Consider the following 18,512-nt stretch of genomic DNA (forward strand, 5'->3'; position numbering starts at 1 on the left):
CCCCACTCCTTTCCCCCACTCCTTTCCCACTCCTTTCCCCACTCCTTTCCCCACTCCTTTCCCCACTCCTTTCCCCACTCCTTTCCCCACTCCTTTCCCTCTTCCACTCTTTCCCCACTACCTTTCCTCCCCACTCCTTTCCCCACTCCTTTCCCCACTCCTTTCCCCACTCCTTTCCCCACTCCTTTCCCCACTCCTTTCCCCACTCCTTTCCCCACTCTTTCCCCACTCCTTTCCCCACTCCTTTCCCACTGCCTTTCCCCACTCCTTTCCCCACTCCTTTCCCCACTCCTTTCCCCACCCTTTCCACCCTTCCCACTCCTTTCCCCACTCCTTTCCCACTCCTTTCCCCACTCCTTTCCCCACTCCTTTCCCCACTCCTTTCCCCACTCCTTTCCCCACTCCTTTCCCACTCCTTTCCCCACTCCTTTCCCCACTCCTTTCCCCACTCCTTTCCCCACGTCCTTTCCCCACTCCTTTCCCACTCCTTTCCCCACTCCTTTCCCCACTCCTTTCCCCACTCCTTTCCCCACTCCTTTCCCCACTCCTTTCCCCACTCCTTTCCCCACTCCTTTCCCCACTCCTTTCCCCCACTCCTTTCCCCACCTCCTTTCCCCACTCCTTTCCCCACTCCTTTCCCCACTCCTTTCCCCACTCCTTTCCCCACTTCCCCTTTCCCCTCCTTCCCCACTCCTTTCCCCACTCCTTTCCCCACTCCTTTCCCCACTCCTTTCCCCACTCCTTTCCCACTCCTTTCCACCATCCACTCCTTTCCCCACTCCTTTCCCCACTCCTTTCCCCACTCCTTTCCCCACTCCTTTCCCCACTCCTTTCCCCACTCCTTTCCCCACTCCTTTCCCCACTCCTTTCCCCACTCTTTCCCCACTCCTTTCCCCACTCCTTTCCCCACTCCTTTCCCCACTCCTTTCCCCACTCCTTTCCCCACTCTTTCCCACTCTTTCCCACTCCTTTCCCCACTCCTTTCCCACTCCTTTCCCACTCCTTTCCCCACTCCTTTCCCCACTCCTTTCCCCACTCCTTTCCCCAACGTCCTTTCCCCACTCCTTTCCCCACTCCTTTCCCCACTCCTTTCCCCACTCCTTTCCCCACTCCTTTCCCCACTCCTTTCCCCACTCCTTCCCACTCCTTTCCCCACTCCTTTCCCACTCCTTTCCCCACTCCTTTCCCCACTCCTTTCCCCACTCCTTTCCCCACTCCTTTCCCCACTCCTTTCCCCACTCCTTTCCCCACTCCTTTCCCCACTCCTTTCCCCACCTCCTTTCCCCACTCCTTTCCCCACTCCTTTCCCCACTCCTTTCCCCACTCCTTTCCCCACTCCTTTCCCCACTCCTTTCCCCACTCCTTTCCCCACTCCTTTCCCCACTCCTTTCCCCACTCCTTTCCCCACTCCTTTCCCCACTCCTTTCCCCACTCCTTTCCCCACTCCTTTCCCCACCTTCCCCCTTTCCCACTCCTTTCCCCACTCCTTTCCCCACTCCTTTCCCCACTCCTTTCCCCACTCCTTTCCCCACTCCTTTCCCACTCCTTCCCCACTCCTTTCCCCACTCCTTTCCCCACTCCTTTCCCCACTCCTTTCCCCACTCCTTTCCCCACTCCTTTCCCCACTCCTTTCCCCACTCCTTTCCCCACTCCTTTCCCCACTCCTTCCCCTCTTCCCACTCCTTTCCCCACTCCTTTCCCACTCCTTTCCCCACTCCTTTCCCCACTCCTTTCCCCACTCCTTTCCCCACTCCTTTCCCCACTCTTTCCCCACTCCTTCCCCACTCCTTTCCCCACTCCTTTCCCCACTCCTTTCCCCACTCCTTTCCCCACTCCTTTCCCCACTCTTCCCACTCCTTTCCCCACTCCTTTCCCCACTCCTTTCCCCACTCCTTTCCCCACTCCTTTCCCCACTCCTTTCCCCACTCCTTTCCCCACTCCTTTCCCCATCCTTTCCCCACTCCTTTCCCCACTCCTTTCCCCACTCCTTTCCCCACTCCTTTCCCCACTCCTTTCCCCACTCCTTTCCCCACTCCTTTCCCCACTCCTTTCCCCACTCCCTTTCCCCACTCCCTTTCCCCACTCCCTTCATTTTAAAGTGGCTTTAATTTCCTTTTCAGTTTTTATTTTTTGCTTTCGCTATACAATTTTTATTTGATGTATAATGTACCACACTAGTTGCAGAACATCTGTGCTGCCAAAGCAGTTTCCTGCGCAAGTGTTGTACTTGGTGGTTTGCCATTTCCTTCCCAGCAGTAGTTTGGGCAGGGATTTGTAATTTGTTCAGGGTGCCGGCGATAGCTCGCCTCTTCGTGAAGGACAACGTGGAGGTCTTTAACATCCATGAACTGATCTCAGAAGACGGGACAACCAGTTTAACGTCCATCGGAAAGAGGACACATTGATTTGTGAAACATCGAGATGACCGTTTATAACTGGCTCAGGATTCAAGCTTCAGCTTGGAGGAGTGTGAGTACGTTGAGGTCATGCTGTCTGCCAAGATCGTACCTTAAGACCGTGACAGATCCAAAATAAAATCGGACATACAATAATTACCTTTGAAAGGGTGAAAAACAATTTTGGAGCAAATTTTACCTCGTCTGACGAAGCCTATTAATTATTTTAATGAAAAAATTGCTTTTTCTTCATTTTGATCCGATTTCACTCTATTTCGACAATTATTTAGGCCATGATTTCCAATCGTGAAATATGGAATCGAATTTTGAATATCAGTTTTTAATAAGCCTTTACGAAACGATATTCAATCTTGCCAGGAGCTAATCACCCTGCACCAATCGGCAGAACCGTGAACGGACTAGCGGCCAGCCATGTTTTGTATATGTATATGTGGCCACGTGTGGGCTTTAAGGGGAATTTAGTTGTGCTTGACGGCGATTTCACGGCTCAAAATGCACAGAGGGACAGGTTTAATCGATTCTGACTATGGGCAAGAAACTATGAATGACAAAAATAAAAGCACAATGGGCACACTTTACTGGACAGAAGTGTGATACCCATACCTAAAGCTTGAACTGAACTCACAAGCAGTCTTTTGGGGCGCAAACTACAGACAATGGTTGAGGTGGTTATTTGGTCGTCCCCTTGTTTGAGATGTTGGGGGGGGGAGGCGTGGGGGGGGGGGGAGGCGTGGGGGGGGGGGAGGGGGAGGAAGCTCCAGGTGTTGCCTCCACAGCTCTTGCTCTTCGAGTCTTGTGAACTCTCAAAGTTCTCATCTCAAAAACCACCGTGACTGATCCCATTGGTGACCACCCCTCATCTCTGGCGATGACCCTTCTCTCTCGGCAACCACTCTAACTCGTCTAGTTTTTGTGGCTGATGATATTGCTGTGGTACACATCCCCATCTGTGAGGGCTTTCTCTCCTGCCCCACAAGGGTCACTCTCGTATTCACGGTGTTGCTGCAATGTCGTTGTTTGGTTCGTGCACGTGAAATGGGTGCTATGTGAGAAATAACTGAGGGGAGACAGTCGAGTGATCAGATGAAGAGACCAGGATGGGGGCTTCCTATACACCGGATCATGCTGGGGTTGCAAAATGCTTGTGCTAACATTTTGTTTTAACTAATTAATAGTTAACCCTTGGTTCATCCACCCATGTTCTCACCCCACCCCAAGTCGTTTTAATGTATGTAGGAATGTGTAGTGTTTTATAACCAGTTTTTAACTTTATACTTTTTGTTCTGGATTGAGCAGGTATGCGATTGGTTAATTTACTCTTGAAATGTGAAGGTGAAAAAAAAGAAAAAAAAAGAAGTTTTCAAGTTGTTGTTTGAAAGGCCGTTTTGCTGTAGTCGTCCGTTGCGTTGTTTGTGTTAACGTTGTTGGCTAATTCTGCTGACTGTGCCTTCCTGTTTTTACTGCTGCTGTTCTTGTATCCGCACCCCTCATGACATCCTTCACATTCCACTGCTGGAAACACCTCGGATTGAACAATTGGAAAAAAATTTTTAGGGGTCCATCTATATATTAGCCGTCCAAAGCACATGTTACCCAAATATATTTTTGCTGCTTTGTAAAACTGCAAGCAATGGTGACAAGTTGTTTTGGTTGCTTCTGATTGGCTTGTAAATTAGTTAAGACATTGGGTATTTGTCTATGGGTACCAATCGTTAAACCCTGAAACGAATAGCAGTTCAGGCAATTAATTTATTTATTTTTAAATATAAATATAAACTTTGGATTGAAGATTTATGGAAGCCAGGATTCATGGAGATGTTTGAAAAAGGAAAATGGTGGAGGAAATTAATCGGAGAAGTGGGAGGGTTTGTAGAGGGTTTGTTGAGGGTTGGAAGGGTCGGAGTCCGTGAATATCTTTCCTTTGTAATCGACATCTGCAGATAATCTTGCATGAGCTTTAAATGTGCAATGTTCTATGAAATGGTCATCAGGCTTTAGTCGGTTTATAATTAAATAATAATGTCAATGACGCATATCTGATGTTCTTGAAACGATAGATCATTGGCATTATTCCACTTGGAATAAATAAAGTTTCGGGAATGTATTATTTTATGTAAATTCTAACTAAACTGCAGGGCTTTTATTACATGACATGCAGGAAAGTTTGATTGAAGAGGGAAAAAAAAAAAAATGGTTGATATGAACTCTATTCTGGTTTTATTTATTTTGAAGAGAAAGCTATTGTGTACTTTTTTTACTTTTGGGTAAAGTTGATAAACCCACATGCTTTGAATTCATGTATGACTAAACAAATTGGATTTATTATTATTATTATTTTTGGCTACTTTCTTATCTCGGTCTGAAATGTACTTCACACACAAAAATAAATCTGGAACATAGTGAATAAGCTTCAGATTAACAATCTGCGATGGCTTTGGGATTGGCCTTCATAGCAAGTTGAAGAAATGTTGGCCTTCATAGCAAGGTATAAAACATATGGGCACTGCAAGGACTTCCAGGAAAGAAGTTGGAATTTCAAAAACGTACGTGGGGTGAATTAGTGGGGGTATAAAAGATCAAGGTTTTGGATAGGGGAAGATGAGAAATGCTGGTGGACATGTTTTAAAGACCTGGAGGGAGGAGTGGGATTGAAGGGAGTGGGGGAGTTTGTTCCAGAGGTGGGAGAAAAGGGGAATGAAAGAGTGAAGGTGAGCAGAGTCTTGATTTTGGCAGTTTAACCATAAGAGGGTTGCTGGCAGATCTTGTGCGACCTGCAGGAATATTTGGGGGACAGAGCACAGAGAGCTGGGGAGCAAGGCCGGAGAGGAGTCGGTAGAAGACAAAGGCCACCTGCCTGCGGTGAGTGAGTCAAAGGCCTCGGAGTTAGCTTCATCGCAGGAGATTCCAATGATTCTGAAAGCTTTGGTTTCAACAGCGTGAAGCCGAGCTAGGTGTAAGGCAGGAGCACCGGCCCAGAGGGGGGGGGGGGGGGGGGAGGACAGTATTCCATTGAGCTGCAGATGAAAGCCTTGTATGTGGTGAGGAGCTCGGGTGTGCCAAGGAAGGACTTTGCACGACGGAGGATGCCCAGTTGGCGACTGGCTTTGGAGGCTAGCTTGGAAATGTGGTTTTCCCAGGAAAGATCATGGCAGATAGTGAGACCCAAAAGCTTGAGCGACAGAACTTCTTGGAGAGGATTGTTGAGAAAGTCGATGGGAGGGTTTTCCAGTCGGTCTTTTTGGAGAGACATAGTGAGATTTGTCAGGATTGAAAGACGTGTTCCACTTGTTTGACCAGTCTGATTTTGTCCAGGTCTGCAGAGAGTGAGGAGGCTGCAGACTGCCGATCTGAGGGATGAGGAATGGAGCAGCAGAGAGTGGTCATCAGCAAAGAGATAGAGAGGATTTTCCAGAGAGTCGGAGAGATCATTGATCAAGACCAGAAATAGCACAGGGCCCAGAACACTACCTTGGGGAACTCCAGCCAGAACAGGAAGGGGAGATGAGAGAAATCCATTCAGGGCCACACTTTGACTACGACCTCTAATCTAGGCAAGAGTTCCTTGTTCAGCTTGACCATGCCTGAACCAAGATCCCCCTTTTATCCACCCCGTATCTCCTAACCCTCTTCTTTCTCTGAGTATCCGTCTCCTTGGAGCTGCTGTTGTCAATAACGATTAGCCCGACAATTTTTAGTTGTAAGGGAGATTTTTATTCCGATTGCGATATTCTTTTTTTTTGTGGCCCGAGGCATTGTTTTCGGGTTGTCTGTCCGTCCATCCTTATGGGCGTAGCCTCTTTTCTTAGCAACCACATGTCCGATTGAGACAACTTTCAGGGTAGGATTGACACCCATGCAGAATATTTTTATGATAATTGTGATGCCATAGGTCACGTGGTATGGCAGCCATCTTGGATTAAACGCGGATAATATACAACTTTTTAATACAAAAGTTGTATACAAAAAGTTGCGGATATATACGCGGATAATATACAAAAAGTTGAAATATACAACTTTTTAATGACATACTGTAGGTCATTAAAAAAAAAAAATTCTCGGAAACTGCTGAATGAATAAATTTGAAACTTGGTCCGTTGTCAAGTACTCTGAATGGGGAACAAAAGCATGACAATGATTACTTCAGCGGTGAAGTGGTATACCAGCCATACATGTTTTAATCAAATTCCCTGTCCTAAAAATCTGAAATTGCATGCACATGATCTATGACCCATTTGTATTGAAATATTAAATGTATGACATAGGTCACATGGTTTGGCAGCCATATTGGATTTAACCTAAAACCTTAAATAAAATATTCTCTTAAACCACCAAATCGATGGACTCAACTTTACACGTCGTTGACGAAGCATGGCAATTAAAAGTTGATCATGAAAACGATATTGGTCACATGGTGTGGCAGCCATATTGGATTGAAGGAAAATATATATTTTTTATCTCTGAAACCACTTACCCTATCGATGCGAAATTTTACAAATGGCATCCAACACCATTGTTGCCCTGCGCTTGTGAAGGGAAAAGCAGGGTTAACCATTCAGGTATGTACGTGTCTGCATTTCAGTAAAGTGTTTGCCATGCCTGCATTTTAAAAATTCATTTTCTCGGCAACCGTTGTTGGTCCGATTGACATGAAATTTTCACCATAGGAGGGCCGCCTCCTGTAGAATATTTTGGTGAATATTATGTCATCGGTCGCGTGGTACAGGCGACATTTTCAGAATATGAGCGGCTCCTCCTGTGGAATTTAAAAAATGATAATTATGACCATATCACGTGGTACGGGCGCCATCTTGGAAAAGTCGAAAAAAGGTTGCATCTCTATCTCTGAAACCGCTCTATGGGGGGGGATAACGCTTGGTCTGATCAGTTTGAAATTTAGTGAGCATATCTATGCAACAATTGGAGAATATAAATTTATGATGTCATTGCTCACATGGTCTTGCAGCCATATTGGATCAAAGAAAAAAACGTTCAAAAACAAGAGTTGGCTCACACCAAGTTGACGGTGCAGGGTAAGTATTCTATGAATACCATCTAGTTGTATATATTTTGAAAATGATGTAGGTCACGTGGTTTGGCCGCCATCTTGGATAGAAAAAAAAACCTTATCCAATCAACCCGAAACTTCAAAAACGTGATCCCCTACCCATACATATGACCTTAAAAACAAAAAAAAATGTACTATGCATATATCACATGGTGTGGCAGCCATATTGGCTTGAAAGCCGATATAAAAAGTCTTCTTTGAAACCGCTTTACTGATTGATGTGAAACCTGTCATGGCTGGTTAAAATGTGATACTTGAAAATAGCTGAAGGGATTTAAATCAAACATTATTTTTAGGACTGAACGAAGGAATCTACCCGTTGTGGGACAATGCGGAGGCATATTGATAACAGTTGCTTTGCTCTAGTTTTATTTTATTGTTTTCTCCCACCCACCCTCCAAAAGTTAAATTTTTGTTCTTCCCCTTGTTATCCTGCACTTGCGAAGCGAAAAAACGGGGTTAAGCATTCATTACGTACGTACGTGTGCTGTACATGTCTGTATTTAAAAAAAATAATTAATTTTCCTCGGCAACTGTTGGTCCGATTGACATGGAATTTTCACCATAGGAGCGCCTCCTCCTGTAGAATGTTGATTATTATGATGTCATAGATCACGTGATACAGGCGCCATCTTGGAAAAACTTTGCACCTCTATCTCTGAAACCACTCCATGAAAGAAAAAAAAAAAAAATAAAAAAAATAAAAAAAAAAAAAAATAAATAAAAAATAAACGGCTCATTGTCAACTACCCATGGGGAATAAGATATATTAGTCATTGGTGCCTTCGTTATGAAGTCTTAATTCGACAAATACAACACTTATCCATCCGATCATTATAAATTTTTTTCCAGCAACTGTTGGTCTGATGGACACAATTTTCACCATCGGAGCTCCTCCTTTAGAATATTGTAATGATAATCATGACGTCATCGATCATGTGGTACAGGCACCATCTTGGAAAAACCGAAAAATGTTGCACCTCTATCTCCAAAACCGCTGCATGGAAAAAAATATTGAAACATGGCTCATTGGGGAATAGGTGTTAACGATGACATCATTGGTTCCATAATTATGACGTCATAATTCGACAGGTAAAACACTTGGTCTGATCAGTTTGAAATCTATTGTGTGGTCGATGCAACAATTGTATTGGAGAATATAAATTTATGATGTCATCGCTCACGTGGTCTGGCTGCCATATTGGATCAAAGAAAAAATAAATAAATGTTAAAAAACAGTTGGCTCGCAACAAGTTGACTGTGCAGGGTAAGTATTCTATGAATACCATCTAGTTTGCTTTACCCATTTAATCAAGTTTATTGATTATTCCTGCTGGTTCCTGGGTTTGTTCATTTCCAGCGGGCAGAGGCGAGTTTGGTTCTTGGTGTGTATAACCAATTTGAAGATCTTATCGTTTTCCTGAGCTAACATTTGGTGCTTTAATTTAAATTAACACCACCTTTCGGGTTCTTGGAGTTGATATGCGGTGATTTTTTTTTTTTTGCATGGGGCCTATTATGTCGGCAAAGTTAGTTAAAATGGAGGATCATTCTGTCTTGCTCTCCGAAATTAGAATTGTATTTCTACACCCACTCTCCTTCCTTGAAGTTGCTTTTTGGAGGTTTTGTGTTTGTGTTCAAACCTTTATTAAATATCTCAGACTCCACATTTATCATTTGATTGGCGTATCCTGATTTTTTTTTTTTCCTTTTTTTTTTTTTTTTTAAATAAACGGCATAGCCCGTAGTGCAAAGCCGTCTATAACAGTGTTTGGCAGTCCTTATGTCCCCTCAAATGTATACCAGAGTTGAGGATCTGGTCACATGACATTGATGTGATTTACGTCTATCATTACGACGTATCATTGGATTCTATGGGCCTATCTCTTCCGGGCCCTCGAGCGACGGGGCTTGCTTCGATCTCTCCACGGCATCAAAGTTTGAGTATTTTCCCGTTCGTTTCTTTGTCAAATTTCCGCTGCATGTTTTGTTGTGTATGTGTTATTGTGTTTCTTTTTGGTTTTGTAGTTGTTGCAAATTTGTGTGTAATTAGTCGTTTCTTTGTTCGCGCCTCGTGCGGCCTCAGTCGCGACTTGTGCCCCGCCCCCTATATCTCGTTTTTCTTTCACCTCTGCTCCTGCTTTCTCAAATCCACGTTCTCACTTAGACTTTTCCCAGATTGTTTTTCATGGTTTTGTTTAAATATTTATTTAAATATGTTTAAACCGCAGCCGTGATGCTGACGCCGCCCCCCCCCCCCCACCCCCCAGAATTTCCATGTTTTAAACGTTTCCCAGTGTGTACCCTGGATAAGAATAGGTACGCCGTATCCCTGCGTGTCGTAAGAGGCGACTAAGAGGGTTGGCGTCAGGAAGGGCATCCGGCCATAAAAACATTGCCTCAAAGAGAACCATGACAATTACAACTACATGTGGGCAGGGTACAGCCCGAAGTGGAGATCGGTTTCTGAGGTTTGGGACATGGAATGTAGGGACAATGACAGGGAGATCAGGAGAAGTGGTGGAAGTATTGGTCAGAAGAAGAGTGGACATATGTTGTGTGCAAGAGACGAGATGGAAGGGAAGTGGTGTGAATGGTGAAGGGTAGGCAGGGACAGAAATACAAGTTTGTGTGGCAAGGGTGCCCGGAGGGTGTGAATGGTGTTGGTGTCCTGTTTTCTGAGGAGTTTGTAGACAGTGTGGTGAGTGTGACTAGAGTGAGTGATGGGTTGATGATGGTGAAAATGATTGGAAAGCTCTTGGTGAACGTCATCTCGGGATATGCTCCGCAGGTTGGTCGAAGCGATGAATAGAAGGACAAGTTCTGGTGTGTGATAGAGAAGCTGATGGAAAACGTGAAAGATGAGGAAGTTGTTGTGGTCAGAGGAGACCTAAATGGACATGTGGGAAGGAGTATGGATGGTTTTGACGGAGTTCATGGGGGTTACGGATATGGTGTGAGAAATGGAGAAGGTGAAAGGATTTTGGAGTTTGCTGATGGAGCTGATTTGTAATACTCAGTTCCAGAAAGAGGATAATAAGCTTGTTACATACACGTCAGGTGGGTCGACGACAACCGTTGACTACCTGATGGTGCGTAGGCGAGATAGGGGGCACCTCCGGGACACAAAGGTGATCCCGGGGGAGGAGGCTGTTTCACAGCACCACCTTGGTTGTCTGCGACGTAAGGGTGAAAGGTGCGAGGAGAGCTCGGCGGGTGAAGTACCAACCGAGAATGAAGGTGTGGAGGTTGAAAGAGGTGACAGTAAGGGAGGCATTAAAAGAGAGGCTGAGTCGGGTCGAGGATGATGTGGTTGAGCTTGAAAGTGGTTGGATGTCAATGAAAGCTAGTCTGTTGGGAGCCGTTGGTGAGGTATGTGGATGGACAAAAGTACCACCGAGGCACTCGGAAACATGGTGGTGGGATGATGAAGTTGGAAAGAGGATTGACGAAGAGGAAGAAGTTCTAGGAGTGGCAGAAGGCGAAGGGTACGGGAGCAGAAACAGCAGAGCATGAAAGTTATAAGGCAGCCAGGAAGGCTGCAAAGAAAGAGGTAGCAAAGGCGCAGGAGGCATGTAGGAAAATGTTCGGAGAACGCTTGGATTCGGAAGAGGGTCACAGCAGTATTCAGGATTGCAAAGCAGATAGTGAAAGATGTGATGGGGGTGAGTTGCTTGAAGGATGAAGTGGGACAAATCGTTGTCGACCCAGATGGAATTAAAGGAAGATGGGAAAGATATATGGAAATGCTGTTGAATACAGAGAATGAATGGGATGGCAACATAGAGAGTAACCCAGTTTTAGGACCGGCAGAGAAGATAACTGAGAAGGAAGTTGAGGAAGCGATAAAAGCAATGAAGGGTAGAAAAGCGGGAGGGTCGACGTGAGTTGTGGGAGATATGTTGAAGGCAGCAGGAAGTTGGGGTGTGAAGAGAATGACAGAGATCTGTAATCTGGTGGTGAAAGAAGGCCGCATTCCAGTGGATTGGGAACTGAGTACCCTCGTCCCTCTATACAAGGGGAAAGGTGACCCTCTGGAGTGTGGCTCGTACCAAGCGATAAAGTTATTGGAGCGTGGAATGAAGGTATTGGAAAGGGTGTTGGAGAGGAGGATAAGGAAGAAAGTGAAGATCGATGAAATGCAGTGTGGATTCATGCCAGGAAGAGGAACGACAGACGCGCTTTTCATTGTGAGGCAGTTGCAGGAGAAGTACATGGAGAAGAGGAAGAAGTTGTTTCTTGGGTTTGTTGATCTGGAGAAAGCATTCGATCGGGTTCCACGCAAAGTATTGACATGGGCATTGAGGAAGTTAGGAGTGGAGGAATGGTTGATCAGAGTAGTGATGGCAATGTACAAAAGAGCGCGCACAGCTGTAAGGACGAAGGACGGGAACAGTGGTGAGATTGAGGTGAAGGTGGGAGTGCATCACGGGTCGGTACTAAGTCCACTACTATTTGTAGCTGTGATGGAGGTGCTGGCTCAGAACATAAAGGAGGGTTTACCGTGGGAGTTGTTGTATGCAGATGATCTGGTGTTGATTGCGGAAAGTATGGATGGACTGAAGGAAAAGATGAACACATGGAAGGAATGTATGGAGACAAAAGGTCTGAAGGTGAATATCGGAAAGACGAAGGTGATGGCAAGTGGTAAAGCATGTGGTGAGGTGGAAAGAACTGGGAAGTGACCCTGTGCTGTGTGTAGGAAGGGTGTCGGAGTGAACTCCATTTAGTGTACAATGTGCGCTGAGTGGGTTCATCAAAAATGTAGTGGTCTGAGAGGGTCATTAACCAGTGTGGCAGCTACATTCAAATGTAAGGTGTGCACAGAGGGAGCTGCAGATGGAGGAAATGTTGAGTTGGATCTTGGAGACAGCGTGAAGCTGGAAGGTGTGAAAACATTTTGCTACCTCGGAGACATGCTGAATGGAGAAGGTGGATCAGACTCGGCAACGGTTGCTCGAGTGAGATTTGCATGGAAGAAGTTTCGGGAATTGGGTGGCGTGCTGATGAGTCGTTGAAGCTGAAGGGAAAGGTGTATGCTGCATGTGTGAGAAGTGTTATGATTTATGGGAGCGAGTCATGGGTAATGAATGTAGAGCAGCAACGAAGGTTGGAAAGAGTGGAAATGCGAATGGTTCGACGGATGTGCGGAGTATCGTTGAGAGAGAGGAAGACAAATGACAAATTGCGAAAGATGATGGGAATAGAGCCTGTGATTGATGCTGTGAAGAGGAACAGGTTGAGATGGTTTGGTCACGTGTTGAAGGATGAAAGTGACTGGTTGAGAAGAGTGATGGAAATGAATGTAGAAGGAAGTAGAAGACGGGGAAGACCGAGAAAGACTTGGCTAAAGATGGTGGAAGAAGAAATGCGGGCAAGGGGTTAACAAGGAGAGATGCAGAAAATAGGGCAAAATGGAGAAGATTGTCATGGGGACCGCAAGGCTAACCCCCGCTCTAGCAGGGAAAATGGCCTTTAAAATGCATGTTGTTGTATTACGACGTACAAAGGCAGAGTCCACACTCTGCCATTTTGATTCCTATGCCATTCAGGCCGAACATATCGTCGAACCTATTATATATCGCAATCGCCATGCTCGACCTTGACGTTTTAAAATCAGTGTGAAACATAAACAAACCGATTGTTAAAATGACCATCAAATATCGAAAGCATAGGCGTTATGGGTCTTCCAATGACACAGTATGTATAGGCCTTGGGCCTTATTCCTTCATGCCTCACCTTCAGGCCACTTAGGACAAATTGGCCCAGGTTTTTTAATACAGTAGTATTGTTTTCGTAATAATAATAGCGGTAATATTAATATAGGAAATATAATCGTAACATAGCAATCCCTTTGTCGTTATTGCAAAGGTTCTAGATTGAAGTGGTGTATGGTTCATGAATGAGCAGTGTACGGTACGAATAACCACAGATGTAAGGCATTAGCCTCGGTTTTTTTTTTTTTTTTTTTTTTTTTGGTTATATAAATGCCTTCGCTGACTAAGTCGCTGAGTTGTTTTCAGGTTGTCCGTCCGTCCGTGATAGGTTTTCATTACTGTGATAACTTGAGAACGACGGAAGGGATCTTAGTCAAACTTGGCACAGGTATGTATAATGAGGTAAAGATGAACTGATTAGATTTTGAGGTCATGTTGGGTAAAAAAAAATAATAGTTACTGTGCTAACTTGTGAACCAGTGATGGGAGTCTGACCAAATTTGGTACACTTGGGTAGAATGATGTGAAGATGAACTGATTAGATTTTGATTTTAAGAGTTAAGGTCAAAGTTTTTAATAGGTCTATAACTTGAGAACTGCTGAAGTGATTGTATTCAAACTTGGTACAGGTATGTGTAATGTTGTAAAGATCAAGTGATTCGATTTTGGGGTCAAAGATCAAAGCTGTAATAGGTCTATAACTGGAGAGCGGCTGAAGTGATCTAATTCAAATTTGGTACGGTTATGTATAAGGATGTAAAGATTAAATAAGTAGAATTTGGGGTCAAGAGGTCATAGGTCAGTCTCCAATAGGTAACTTGAGAATGGCTGAAATAATTTAATTCAAACTTGGTACAGCTATGTATAATGTGAAGATTAGCTGATTAGATTTTGGGTTCAAGAGGTCAAAGTCCAACAGGTCTATAACTTGAGAAATGCTAAAGGGATCTAATTCAAACTATGTATAATGTATAATGATGTAAAGATTAACTGGTTAGATTTTGGGGGTCCTGAGGTCAGAGGTCATGTTGGGTAAAAATGTGAACTTGTGAACAGCTGAAGGGATTTAACTTGGTACAGGTGTGTATTATGTAAACATGAACTGATTAAATTTTGGATTTAATAGGTCAAAGTTCAGCGGGCATTTCGGGTAACTTTGGGCACAGTTGAATGGATTTAAATCAAACTTGCTACAAGTATTTCAATGTGGGCGGAGGCATGTCAGTTGTCGTGACGTCGAAGAGTGCCATTATAGTTTGATAGCAATATCATTTTCATAATGATAGCGTAACAGTAATATTATAGCAAATCTAATCATAACACTAATCCTTTCGTTGTGAGTGCAAAGTTACTGGAGGTTAAAATATATCTTCTATATATGAAAGTAGCGGCAGTTTTGTCTGTCCATCACGCTACATCATTACGTCTATTGTCATTACGGCTGACTTCACCAACCAACATTTTAATTTATATGCGGTACAGGCCGAACCTGTCGTCAAAGCGGTCGGACCTGTCGTGTGTTTTTTACACCCGGACATCTGTACGTTACAGCGAGTAGAGTACTACGGCTACGCCACTGTTTGACTTGTTTTTGATGTTATGAATGGTATTTATTTGTTTATTTTTTTCCTTTTTTTGGTTTTCCCATGACAGCCGGCGGAATGCAGTGGATGCTTTCCGTGTCAATGTGATCCACGCACGGCAGCAAGTTCGCACTCCGGTCACGAACATCGCCCGCACAAGCTTTTTCCACGTGAAGCGTTCTAATGTGTGGCTTGCTGCGGTCACAAAGCAAAATGTGAATGCTGCCATGGTCTTCGAGTTCCTGCTGAAGCTTTGCGAGGTCATGGCTTCGTATTTTGGCAAGATCTCGGAAGAGAATATAAAAAACAACTTCGTGCTCATTTATGAGCTACTTGATGGTGGGTTGTCTTTGGTGTTGAGTTTCTCTTGGCGTTGAGTTCAGGCGAGAATCCATCTTGCTTCAATCCCTATGCACAAGAGAAAATTGACATTATACAGCATTGGGCTCATGCAAATCCAGGGTCGTTTTGTTTGTAGAGCACAGCTGTGCTGCTGATGCAATTCCCCTTGTATTTTAAGGCAAAAATTTATGATTTTTTAAAAGAATGCCAGCTATGACTTGCCTACTCTCTGTGAAGGACACAATGCAATCTTTAATGTCCACCAACTAATGCTGCCACATTGGACATCCTGTTTAATGTCCATCTGAGGGACAGTATAAATTGATGCCTCTCTGCCTGTGAGACACCAGAATGATAGTCTATAAATGAGATTCAAACCCAGGCTTGACAGCTCAAAAGTGATTGTGTACCTCTGGGCCATCCATCCTGCCAGTCAAAAAAAAAAAAAAAGTGATAGGGTGGGTATGAATTTACATTAGGGTAGCAGAGTACGTTTTTAACATGATCAAGGGAATTGATTGACAAGAGGGAGGGAAAACACCAGTCTGCAAGTAAGATGGTTGGGTGATGGGGGTAATCGAGATCGAGTTAGAATGGGAGATGGGAATTAGATGGCATGGCCTGCTTGAAACTTTGGAGGGTTGAATGTCTGTGGAAGTGGTGCAGTCTGGAAGAAATTTCCAGAGTTGAGATTTTGGAAGTTTAACCTGGATTGAGTTACTGGAAGAACGTGGGCATCTTGGAATTGTACTCTATGCTTCCTTGAGTTGTTTGGCAGCATGATACAGCTGTATGTAGCAAAATCCTAACTCGTTTAGCGATTTTGTTTTCATTATAAAATATAATTAATGATAATTCAAAATCTTTAAAAAGATTTTTTTAAATTGAGACATTATCTGAGTTTGAGAAGCTGCAGCTGAGTATGTGATTCGTCAATGTGCAAGAACCCATGATTGGAGTCTGTTTTGCAGAAATCCTGGACTTTGGTTATCCACAAAACTCTGAAACGGGAACATTGAAAACATTTATCACCCAACAAGGAATAAAGTCACAGGTAGGAAGTTTGTGACAGTTGTCAAGAAAATGAAAATGATCTACTGCTTCTAGGTGGTGTATAAGAGTTGAAGAACCATTCCATTCATAATTTAAATTCTAACTGTCATTTTTGTCAATGGATATTGTAGCATTACATTTGCTGTGGATCTTTGTTTTGATTTGCTTCAACAAATTGTTTTAACTCTGCATGCAAAGTTAGCACTCGCTGGAAAAGCAAATGATCAGGTTAACAAACTTTGTCATGAAGAGGTTTCTAATACTGTTGACTGTTTGTTGCTTCTCAAACCCCTTGATCCCTCATGCACTGTCACATGCTATCCTGTCTTGGGACTTGACATTGCTACCAATTAACATAGCACCAGGTATGCTGTGCTATCCTCGTACCCTTGGTATGGTTTTACAATGCTCCGAATAACCCTTGTATCAAGTGTGGAGCCATTTTATATAGTTGGGAATTCATTGCTTTGATGTGCAGCAAGTTTCCTATAGTCAAGCAAATTGTTGCATTTCAGTGAGGAAAAATGGTGTGCATCGCTACCCATGTTGGTGTGGTATCAAAAATCCCAATTCTTCTTGCCAAGTTTGGATAAGTTATAGGTGAAAGAGCACCATTTTTAAATGTGAATATTCCTTTCTGGGGAGTGCCATCACTTTCTGGGGAGCTCTGGGTAGCAGCGTCAGAACAATGGCGCCACCTTTCCCACCACTCAGAGGGGGATTTCCTCCTCACAATGGATTTATTATTCCTCAACTCTTCCGTTTGTCTCTATACAGTGCATGAGCCAAGATTATTAGTTGTACCCAGTATGATGAGACCATACCGTAATCACTCATGTGTAATACGCAGGGCACTTTTCAAAAAATATCTAAAATACCGGTTTATAGTTGCAATCCGCACCCCAAAAATAACTAGCTCGGGACTAGAAATTTAACTCAAAAGCCGTGTTTTGTAATCTATGGGGAGTGCCATTTTAGGTGTTTAATTTGGTCTAACGGGTGACTTGTAACCTGTACGAAACACACAATATGATGAACGAAGTAGCATGTTGAATATATTGTTACATTTGTGGGGGTGGTGGACAACATACAATAGTGGAGATAGAATCGTGTCGGGTAGCATCGACGGTGTGCGAGTTGGAAGCCAATCTCGATGTATGCAAGTAGAAACGGTGAAGGTGAAAGGTGAAGATGTGCTAATTATCTCGGGTTGAAGATTAATCTCTTCCGAGGTTCAGGATTGGTCAGGGTGATGTTGAGACTTTGAGAACGGAGAAGGAGGAATTGCTCTCGTGCTGGCTTCGTGGCGGGTGGTCTTTTGTGCCATGCGTGATGGTGCTGAGAATTGTTCGGAGCTCAGAGAACCTTTGCACGTTGGAGCCAGGGGTGTTTGCCAGTGGTGTTTTTTGTGGAAGCTGGAGCCGCGTCGCATTTCGGAGGGAGACTAGTGTCAGAGGACCGGCCGCACGAACCCCCTCACGTTCATGGCAACGCGGAGAGGAGCTTTGTGCCATCTTGTACGTTTCCTACGTGAGCGGCCTCGGGCCACATTGTGCTGCCAACACCACATTCTTTTTTTTTTTTTTTCTTTTTTTTTTTTTTGTATACAAGGTCGAGGCTCGTGAAAGAGCGAACATTAATCACACAGAAAGACAAACCGACACATAAAACATATAACATAGGGAGCGGTAGACAAGATGGGGAGAGAGGGGGAAGGACACAAACACAACATTTGAGAGCAGGGACCGAGAGACATGGAGACATCGAGAGATCTGAGAGAGGGCGAGGGCTTGGGGGGGGGGGGGGCGTGGGAAGGGGGCGGTGGGAGAGGTATAAAACATATGGACACTGCCAGGACTTCCAGGAAAGAAGTTGGAATTTCAAACAAGGTGGATCTGGGGTGAATTAGCGGGGGTAGAAAAGATCAAGGTTTTGGATGGGGGAAGATAAGAGATGGTGGTGAACAGCTGTTTTAAAGACCTGGAGGGAGGAGTGGGATTGAAGGGAGTGAGGGAGTTTGTTCCAGAGGCGGGAGAAAAGAGGAATGAAAGAGTGAAGGTGAGCAGAGAGCCGAGATTTCGGCAGTTTAACCATCAGAGGGTTGCTGGCAGATCTTGTGCGACCTGTAGGAATATTTGGGGGACAGAGCACAGAGAGAGCTGGGGGTGCAAGGCCGGAGAGGAGTCGGTAGAAGACAGAAAGACCACCTACCTGCCTGCGGTGAGTGAGTGAAAGGCCCTCAGAGATAGCTTCATCGCGGGAGATTCCAATAATTCTGAAAGCTTTGGTTTCAACAGCGTGAAGCCGAGCTAGGTGTGAGGCAGGAGCACCGGCC

At 44.4% G+C, this 18,512-nt stretch overlaps 1 protein-coding gene across 1 annotated transcript in view; it reads left to right on the forward strand.

The window, feature by feature from the left end:
- The window catches only part of AP2M1 (adaptor related protein complex 2 subunit mu 1), a 39,637-nt gene that overhangs the window by 6,302 nt on the left and 14,823 nt on the right, over positions 1 to 18,512 (forward strand). Inside the window, exons 3-4 of the mRNA XM_068121241.2 lie at positions 14,853 to 15,121; positions 16,096 to 16,178. Of these exons, the coding sequence (XP_067977342.1) occupies positions 14,853 to 15,121; positions 16,096 to 16,178 (352 nt within the window). The remainder of the gene's footprint in view (positions 1 to 14,852; positions 15,122 to 16,095; positions 16,179 to 18,512) is intronic.

Source organism: Myxine glutinosa, chromosome 6, assembly GCF_964187855.1.
Source record: "Myxine glutinosa chromosome 6, kmMyxGlut1.1, whole genome shotgun sequence".
NCBI lineage: Eukaryota > Metazoa > Chordata > Myxini > Myxiniformes > Myxinidae > Myxine > Myxine glutinosa.